This window comes from Tasmannia lanceolata, unplaced genomic scaffold (genome assembly GCF_043159265.1).
Source record: "Tasmannia lanceolata isolate RefF3 unplaced genomic scaffold, GAP_Taslan_0.1 ptg000002l, whole genome shotgun sequence".
NCBI classification, from domain to species: domain Eukaryota; kingdom Viridiplantae; phylum Streptophyta; class Magnoliopsida; order Canellales; family Winteraceae; genus Tasmannia; species Tasmannia lanceolata.
In genome coordinates, this window is record NW_027518679.1 from 37,217,208 (window position 1) to 37,226,796 (window position 9,589).

Consider the following 9,589-nt stretch of genomic DNA (forward strand, 5'->3'; position numbering starts at 1 on the left):
GTTAACGCTTTTTAATGTTATAGGGATGCGAATTATCCTAATTTCTCAGCAGTTTTGACAGCCAGGTAGGTCAAGGCATATGAGAATCAGGCAAGGAATGCATCGGATCCACTCCTTTAACTCTTTTCAATGTTACAGGGGTGTGAATTATCCTACAAGGGGTGCGAATTTATCATTTCCTATTTAATCCAGCAAAACCCACATATGTCTCTCTTTTTTTATTATTAGAAAAATGAAATGGACAAAATAGTAGTTATATTATGAACAAAAACAACGAAGAACCAAAACACAACCTTCAATATTTCTACGTGCAACCAAACCCACTCCGCAACATCTCTCTCTCTCTCTCTCTCTCTCTCTCTCTCATGGCGGTATTATCGCCTCTAGAACTCATTGAATCTCTTCTCCTCCTCACAGAAGAGATCTCCCTCTCAAAACCTCTCAAATCCCCTCCTCACCAGAAAAATTCCGCCTCTATAGTCCGCAAAACAAATCTATTCTCAATCCTCATCGAAGAAATCCTCAAATCCGATCTCATTCCTCTCCTCCCTCTCTCCGCCATTCTCTGCTTCAAAGAAATCTTAATCCTCTTACAAAGAATCAAATCCTTGCTTGAAAATTGCTCCAAAACAAGCAAAATGTGGCTCCTCATCCAAAACGAATCAATCTCTATTTCTTTTCACGAACTTCATCTCGATCTATCCACTCTCCTCGATATTTTCCCTATCACAGACCTAGATCTGAATGAAGACGTGAAAGAACAGATCGGACTCGTTAAAAAACAGTGTAGGAGATCAAAACTCTTCGTTGATCCAACGGACGAGAAGCTCCGATCTGAGATCTTGAATCTGATCGATGAGATCGAGAGAGAAATCGTTCCCGATCCCTCGAATATCGCTGACATCTTCAGAAAATTAGGGCTGGATAGTTCTCGAAGCTGCGGGAACGAGATCAAAGCCCTAGAAGATGAGATTCACAATCAAATCTCTGAAAAATCTAGGGCTACGATTTTAGCCCTAATCGGCCTCATCCGATACGCAAAATGCATACTCTTTGGCGCATCCACGCCGAGATCATACGCCGACGGTAGTTCTCCTGCGCCGGAGTTATTATTTCCGGCGGATTTCCGGTGCCCGATCTCTCTCGATCTGATGCGAGATCCGGTCATTGTATCGACAGGTCAGACGTACGATCGAGCCTCTATCAGCCGTTGGATCGAATCTGGTCACGCCACGTGTCCTAAAACGGGCCAGTCGTTATCCCACACGGATCTCGTCCCTAACCAGGCTCTGAAGAGTCTCATAGCTAAATATTGCTGGGAAAAGAATATTCCGTTCGAGAAGACGGAATCAAACGGCAAAATTAACGGCGTTTCGGCCAGTAAAGCGGCAATGGAGGCGACTCGGATGACGGCGTTATTCCTCGTTAAAAAACTCACGGGAGATTTTCCGTCAACGGATGCGGTGAACCGAGTCGTTCATGAGATCCGTTTACTAGCCAAGACAGGATCCGATAACAGAGCCTTGATAGCAGAATCCGGAGCCGTGCCTTTATTAATACCTCTTATCGGATCTAAAGATCCGAATCTCCAAATTAACGCCGTTACGGCATTACTGAATATTTCCATACTGGAATCCAACAAGAAACGGATAATGGAAACTGAGGGATGTCTTGATGCCGTTATTGAGGTGTTGAGTTCGGGTGCCACGTGGCAGGCTAGGGAGAATGCGGCAGCTACCTTATTGAGCTTGTCGGCTTTAAATGTTTACCGGAGCCAATTTGCTATGATGCCACGTGTCATTCAGGGATTGGTGGAGTTGGCGAGGGTAGGGCCTGCGAGTTCGAAGAGGGATGGGCTCGCAGGTATTTTGAATTTGACGGGTGATAGAGAGAGTGTTGGAAAGTTGGTGGAGGGAGGCTTGGTGGACGTCGCAATGGGAGCCATAGAGGAGGTAATAATTTTTGCGATTTTCATTAATCTCTAACAATTTCCCAATCTGTAAGGGGCCGTTTGGATACGCGGATTTTAGAATCCAGGTTTTTAGTTTGAAAACAGTGTAAAAGAGGGTTCATGATCAAACTGCCGTATGTTGTCCTGACAGTGTTGTTTTGATTTTAAGTGAGAAGTTCAGCTTTTAAAAATCTCTACTACATCCTGAGATTTCTAAAATCAGGAAATATGGGAGGATCTGCCACTCTCTTGCTGACAGAAAGAAGAGTGAGAAGTCAAAAACGACAGCTAGTCAGCTTCTTCTCTTGTCTCTTAGCTACAATTTTAAAGAAATCCTGGATTCTAAAATCCGCGTATTCAAACAGCCCCATAAGATTAGGAAAAGATAAACCCAATCTAAACTACTTGCCTAATTTCGTAAGTAGCCTAATTTAATCAACTTATCTCTCATCTAATACTAGAATATCCAACGGTTAAATTTTGCCATATCTAATGGAGCATATCTTAACAGGATGACGTGCTGGAGCTGGCGGTGGAGATTTTGGCCATGATGGCAAAGAGGGGAGGAGTAATAGCGGTGGCGGGTGCGGAAGGGGTGGTGAGGAAGATGGTGAGGTTGTTGAGGAATGGGAGTGAGAGGGTGAAGGAATGCGCGGCCGTGACTTTGGTGGCGGTATGTCGGAAGGGAGGGAAGGAGGTGGTAGCGGAATTTGTAGGGATGGCGGGGATAGAAAGGGTAATTTTGGAACTGATGACAACGGGAACGCCAAGAGCGAGAGCGAAGGCTGCCGCACTAGGACGGGTTTTCCGGAGATGCGTGATGGCGCGGGAAGTTGATGCCACAGTCGGATTCTCCATGGTGTAAGCTTCTTCTTTTTTTTAACATTGCTTCTTTGTTTTTACCAATTGTATATAACTGTGAATCTGTGATTGATTATTTTTTATAAATTAAAAGGACAAAAGAACCAGTTGGTGTCATACAAATATTATGTTTATTTGTGTGATTTGCAATATTAGACTTCTCTTAATTTGTAAAATAACAACATAATATATGATTTCCTTTATTTGATTCGGATCTCTATTTGCCTTGTTTGGATTGCACGAATTTTCTAGAAAAGTTTGGAAAAGAATTTTTTTTTCCATTATTTCATGCATTTCCATTGTTTCATTACATATAAAAAAAGGTTGAAGTTTAATTTAGGCCCTAAAAGATTTAATTTCCCTCTAAATTTTGGAAATAAAAAAATAATAATCCGAACAAGGGAAAATGAAATTTTTTTTCATTCATAAATATTTTTCCCGCAATCCAAACAAGCAAAAAAAAATTCCTATAAAAAAATTCGGCAAGAAATGTTTTTCTTGCAATCCAAACATGGCCTAAGGCCGGAGGTCAATCCTAGCTTACCCATAAGAAGGTGCAAAAAGAGTTTCCAATATACATATAAACTAGAAGCGAAATTATATATTCACCCCCTCCCCTTTTTTAAAACTTGGGACAACCTCCTCTAGTGTAAAAGGGTAGTCATAAGCACACTATAAGGGCTGTCCCAATAAGTCAATTGGAGAGACACTGTTTATTATAAGCATTCATTCACATGCATCATAAGAATAATAGAGCAGAAAAAATAATATCTGAATCAATAATCCACAATGTGATCATAGTATATAAATGTATGAACTTAAATATAAGATCTCATTACACTACAATAAATGAGGTTTCTACTAGCATACTTTTATCGGTTGCCTCTCTAAATTGCCCCAAAGGGTATCATCTATCTACCAGTGGTAAAAAATAAACAGCTGGCATGTACTCTTTTTCAGTGAGGAAAACCTAACCAACCCATAAATAAGCATAAATTAATAACTTTTGTTTTTCTAGCGGCAATGATCGCCGTCACAGATGAATCACTTTTATACCCCCAGCGGTCATGACCGTCTGCAAAAGTTCTTTATAGTAGTACCCAAACATAACTTTCATATCCTTAACCCTTTATTTAACACAACCCCCCCTGTTTCTTTCTCATTCCTGGCCCCCTTTCCCGTGTGCCCCCTTTTCTTTCCCATAAGCTTTTTTTTTTTAAAACATTGCTTCTTTGTTTTTACCAATTGTATATAACTGTGAATCTGTGATTGATTATTTTTTATAAATTGAAAGGACAAAAAAACCAGTTGGTGTCATACAAATATTATGTTTATTTGTGTGATTTGCAATATTAGACTTCTCTTAATTTGTAAAATAACAACATAATATATGATTTCCTTTAGGGCCCGTTTGGATACCTGTTGAATTTGGATTTGGAGGTGAATTTAGATTTCCACATCCAAATCCGGCGTTTGGCAACCTTTCATGACGTCTTGATTTGGATTTGATGGAAATCCACAGGAATTCCTAATTCCTCAAGTTAGTGTTATTTTTCGGATTTATAAATTCCTTTTGAAACTACTTATTTATAAATCTAAATCGGGGCATCAGGTTCGTCAAGACTTTCTCTCTAAGTCGAAAAAAACCCTAGCTCCTCCAAGTCGACAAAACCCTAACTCCCTCTCCCCCTTCATCTTCCTCATCTTCCTCATCTTCCTCATCCAGAAAACCCTAGCTCCTCTCTCTTCTGGAAGAAAAAGATTAATCCACAAATACCTAGCTCAACAAAACAAGTTCGATTTGTTTTTTTCTTTCTTTCATCATTTTCAGATTTATGTTTTCAGTTTTTGGTCTCTTCGTGCTTGATTTCTCTCTCTCTCTCTCTCTCTCTCTCTCTTGGCTGTGATTTTTTTAATCTGTGTTATTTTTTCAATCGTTGTTGTTATCTGTGATTTTTTTTTAATATTTTTACATGTGATAGATATATTTTGTTATTTCCCATTAAATAGGACTTATTTTTATTTTTATTTCTGAGATTTAAAATTCAAATCCAAGGAGTAGCCAAACAAAAAGATTAAAAATTTTGGATTTGAAATTGAAATTCTCACAAGATCATCCAAACAAAGAATTTACAAAATTGGAAATTTGAAATTTTTTTATTTCAAATTCACAGATTTTTAAATCTGTGATCCAAATCCAAATCCAAAAATTAGGGGTATCCAAAACGGGCCCTTATTTGATTCGGATCTCTATTTGCCCTGTTTGGATTGCACGAATTTTCTAGAAAAGTTTGGAAAAGAATTTTTTTTCCCATTATTTCATGCATTTCCACAGTTTCATTACATATAAAAAAGGTCGAAGTTTTATTTTAGGCCGTAAAAGATTTAATTTCCCTCTAAATTTTGGAAATAAAAAAATAATAATCTAAACAGGGGAAAATGAAATATTTTTTCATTCAAAAATATTTTTCCTGCAATCCAAACAAGCAAAAAAAAATTTCCTATAATAAAAATTCGGCAAGAAATGTTTTTCATGCAATCCAAACATGGCCTAAGGCCAGAGGTCAATCCTAGCTTACCCATAAGAAGGTGTAAAAAGAGTTTCCAATATAGGTATAAACTAGAAACGAAATGATATATTCACCCCCTCCCTTTTTTTTAAACTTGGGACAACCCCCTCTAGTGTAAAAGGGTAGACATAAGCACACTATAGGGGCTGTCCCAATAAGTCAATTTGAGAGACACTGCTTATTATAAGCATTCATTCACATGCATCATAAGAATAATAGAGCAGAAAAAGTAATATCTGAATCAATAATCCACAATGTGAATCAATAATCCACAATGTGATCATAGCATATAAATGTATGAACTTAATATAAGATCTCATTACACTACAATAAATGAGGTTTCTACTAGCGTACTTTTATCGGTTGCCTGTCTAAATTACCCCAAAAGGTATCATCTATCTACCGGTGGTAAAAAATAAACAGCTGGCATGTACTCTTTTTCAGTGAGGAAAACCGAACCTAGCCATAAATAAGCATAAATTAATAACTTTTGTTTTTCTAGCGACAATTATCGCCGTCACAGATGAATCACTTTTACACCCCCATCGGTCATGACCGCCTGCAAAAGAGCCCCCCCCCCCCCCCCCCCACCTTTTCTCATTCCTGGCCCCCTTTCTCGTTTCCCATGTGATCCCTTTTCTTTCCCATAAGCCTACCCCCTTTCCTCTTTACAGTGCACGAGGCGCGCAACTGTCATGGTTTCGCTTCCTTCTACAGGAGATTTATTCCCCACTTAAGTTCCATCATGGCGCCATTTACAGTACGGAGTGTATGAAGAAGGGCTCCTTTGCGCGGACGGCTGAAGCGGAGCGGAGTTTCATTGCTCCTTTCAGGAATGGAATGAATAGGGCCAACTCACTATGTCGTATGTCTCGTTTCCAGTCAGGAGCGAGGGATTCGTACGAGAAGCGATCGGACTGCCCTAATGCGAATGACCGAAAGGGACCTTGGTTGCCGTAAATCAAGTCTTATACGCCCTATAGATGAGTAATAGGGAGCACCCTGCTTTTGGTCGTCCATAGGAAGAGAGGGGTCAGCGAGCAGGTGTTCCCCGTGGTTGGTCCAATCTGCTAAAACGAAACGGTCAGGACAAGATCAAATCTTTCTTCTAGGGGGGGGACCGCTTTTCAGCTGGCTCTGAAAGCGTTCCAACTTGCTTCAATTAGGGAGTAGCTTGATTGATCAATCACGCGGTTCTGCAGCATCCTCCAACTCGTTGTCCGCTCCCCTTCACTTTTGAATCTGTTATTTCAATGCAAAGGGTGAAGGAAAAAAGAAAGAAATATTGTCTGTCCAGAAATAAATAAATCTGCAATTGTATTTTTCATAAAAAAATACTCCTTTCTTTTGGTTTCACATCCCTATCCCGCTAGCCAATACAAAGGTATATGATATCACCCAATTTTTCTGATTATGTAGCTCGACCTATGATTTATCATTCATGGACGTTGATAAGATCCTTCCGATGCTTATTCCCCAGATACCATCATTACTTCTTCTCCGGGAAAAGAAGTTCACGACCCGTGGGCCTTCTACCTCTACGCGGCATTGCTCCGTCAGACTTTCGCCCATTGCGAAAAATTCCCCACTGCTGGAAGAGCTAAGCCTGGCAGCACTGATCGCTAAGTTCTTCTAGGAGAGAATGATGCATGTGGTGTAGATTGGCGACAGAGACCTCAACTGGCTTAATACTTGACCAATTGGCAAGTGAGTAAAGCCTTTTTTGGTGCAGAGAGGTAGACGACCCGCACACCGATAGACTACCAGTGTCATGTCAAAAAGGAGCTTGAATCTGCGCAGGAGCGACATAACCTTCTCACCCTTGATCGGATCTATTCATTAAAAAGAATCAATTCGATACATTTCTTATGTACCCATAGGTGCTATATTGAATTTGAATCAAATTTTGGATCAATCTATATTGATTGACTGCCTCCATTATGTTGTTGCTAGCATATGAAAGTATGATTCCTTCTATTCTCATTTGAGAATTGAAGGATTTTTTATTGAAGTTCAAAGAAAAAGAAAGAAGGATTTTTTGTCTTCCTCAATTACTAATTGAAAGCCATTTTTCTGTCTCATTCAAATTGCATACTGAATCTTTGATGGATGTGTCCCAGTCCCAATCCAAGGAAAGATATACTAATAAAGTCAACGATTGCCCTACTTTTCTTATTTCTTAGAAGAATGACCCCGGTATACTCCTAAAATGGGGATTATCGCTCTACTGAATCGAAAGAATGACTCTCGCGTTGAATAAAGTGGAGTCAACAAAGTTTAGACAATCCTAGTAGGTCATAGAGCTTAAGCGAAGTGAACTTTAGCGAAAGCAGAGCTAAGAAGTTGGTACATGGCAAGAAATGAGGTGCTGCACCGTTCGTCCCGCTTCACTACAGGACTTGGAGGAATGCAGTTGTCATAGAATACAGCCTTTCTTTGACGAATTACCAGCAGAGGCGTCCATCTGGACCGTGCAATTCGGGAAGCAGAGGCGGCAGCAAAGGCAATTGAGCAGATGGCTCGGGCCCCTCCGCAAGGAGGCCTTCTTCGCCCTCCACCTAAGCTGCACAGGAAAGGCCCAAAGCCAATCCTAGGGAACAGTGAAGCTTCATAGGGTCTTTCCTTTTTGCGCCCCATGTCGCCACACGAGAGGGCATTGGGGCGCAAAAAGGCTGGTGTAAGGCCTTACAACAATACGGCCCTACCGCCCTTAATATTTGATCCAACAGCAGCTCACTGTTTGAGCTTTTTGATGAGCTTCTTCTTTCGAAAGAAGATGACTTTTTGAGCTTTTTGATGAGTGTGGACCCCGATCCGAGAGAGGCGGGGGGACGAGCCCCCCAGAGAATCTCTGGATCATCCACGTGAAGGAGAGCTCCACCAAGGAACTCTCGAAAGAGTGCCCCTCACAGCATGAGCGGCGATGTAAAGTAAGATACCTCTCGATTCGGGAACCAGCCCGGATTCGAGACGCACCTTAAACAAAGAAAGAGTTGCCATCCAAGGAAGTAGGCCCTGGATCCCATGCTGTGCTCTGTCGCAACAAATGACCAGAGATACAAAAGGTCTGTGCCTGATGACGAATGGGGAAGGGGTTAAGCGCCCCCAATTCGCCCACGTGCAAGCACCTGGTCTCTTATGCCATTTATTATTAACTTTGAAGAGTTTTGGGCAAAAATCATGTGAAATGAGAACAATCATCCCCGAGAAAACGTCTATCTAAGCATGCATGACCTGGGGATGGGCAAAGAAAGTGAACATCCAAATCCTAACTTATCGCATCTAATCCTAACTCATCACATCTAAGAAAGCAATAAACAATCGCATGCATAGCTACAACTAAGCAGATAATGACAGATATAATGAGATAAGGAAAGCAAATATCTAAGTTTAGACAGATAATCAAGCTAAGACGATTGGATAAACGCTATAGCTAAGCAATCAAAGTAGTAAAGTAAGCACACTAGCATGCGAGCCTATGCAAGAGATAAGACTAAGAAAATGACAATCGATCGCACGCTAGAAGAACAAACAAACTAGAATGCATGAGAAATCTAAGATAAGCACACAGCAAGCTAAAAGGTGTAAGAAAAGAAAGAAATCGGAAAATCAACGGCATGTGAGAACCAAAAATGCCAGGGGAAAGAAGATGGAACACACGATAGGCTCAGAGGGCGATTCAAAAGGAATCAAGCCCAGCGATCCTAATCTGCTGAAGATCGGACAAGTCTCGCAATCGTCATGACCTATCGTTGGGCTCAGCGAGGACAATCCCTGTAAAGGGGTGTAGACACCCCATTTTGACTGTACCTTGACCCTCCAATGTTTGAACAAAATCCCAACCCGTGTCTCGAGCTCGAGCCGGGCGTAGTTTAAAGAAATGTAAAAGGGAGTATGAATTAGCAGGGCATGGGTGTGCCAATACTGGCTTATCATAGGCCAATCAAAAAAAAAAAAAAAAAAGATTTTTATTCCGCCCCCTGTTTCTACCCGAGCCACCCCCTGTAAAGATAGAGTAGCTAAAATACACTAGATGGGGCTGTCTAGAGCAAAAAAAGGGGGGGCCAAGCATGTCATTCTCCAAAATAGGGGTTTGGGCAAAGGGGAAATCAACCCATCTTTGAGGGTATTCTTGGATGTTCACATTGCTTGCTTGAGAAGCAATGAGTCTAAGCCATAGGATCAACAAGGAAAAAGGTGTGGATAG

At 40.9% G+C, this 9,589-nt stretch overlaps 1 protein-coding gene across 1 annotated transcript; it reads left to right on the top strand.

The window, feature by feature from the left end:
• Window positions 1-306: 306 nt before the first annotated feature.
• LOC143884458 (U-box domain-containing protein 16-like) lies at window positions 307-2,925 on the top strand. The gene is made up of 2 exons (XM_077388050.1): window positions 307-1,952; window positions 2,463-2,925. Exons 1-2 carry the CDS (start codon window positions 366-368, stop codon window positions 2,814-2,816), a joined length of 1,941 nt encoding a protein of 646 aa, XP_077244165.1. The 5' UTR covers window positions 307-365; the 3' UTR covers window positions 2,817-2,925.
• The last annotated feature ends 6,664 nt before the right edge of the window (window positions 2,926-9,589 follow it).

Coding starts and splice junctions, on each gene's coding strand:
- LOC143884458 (XM_077388050.1), top strand. CDS start 366: ATGGCGGTATTATCGCCTCTAGAACTCATTGAATCTCTTCTCCTCCTC. Junction 1,953..2,462: donor CAATGGGAGCCATAGAGGAG/GTAATAATTTTT, acceptor ATATCTTAACAG/GATGACGTGCTGGAGCTGGC.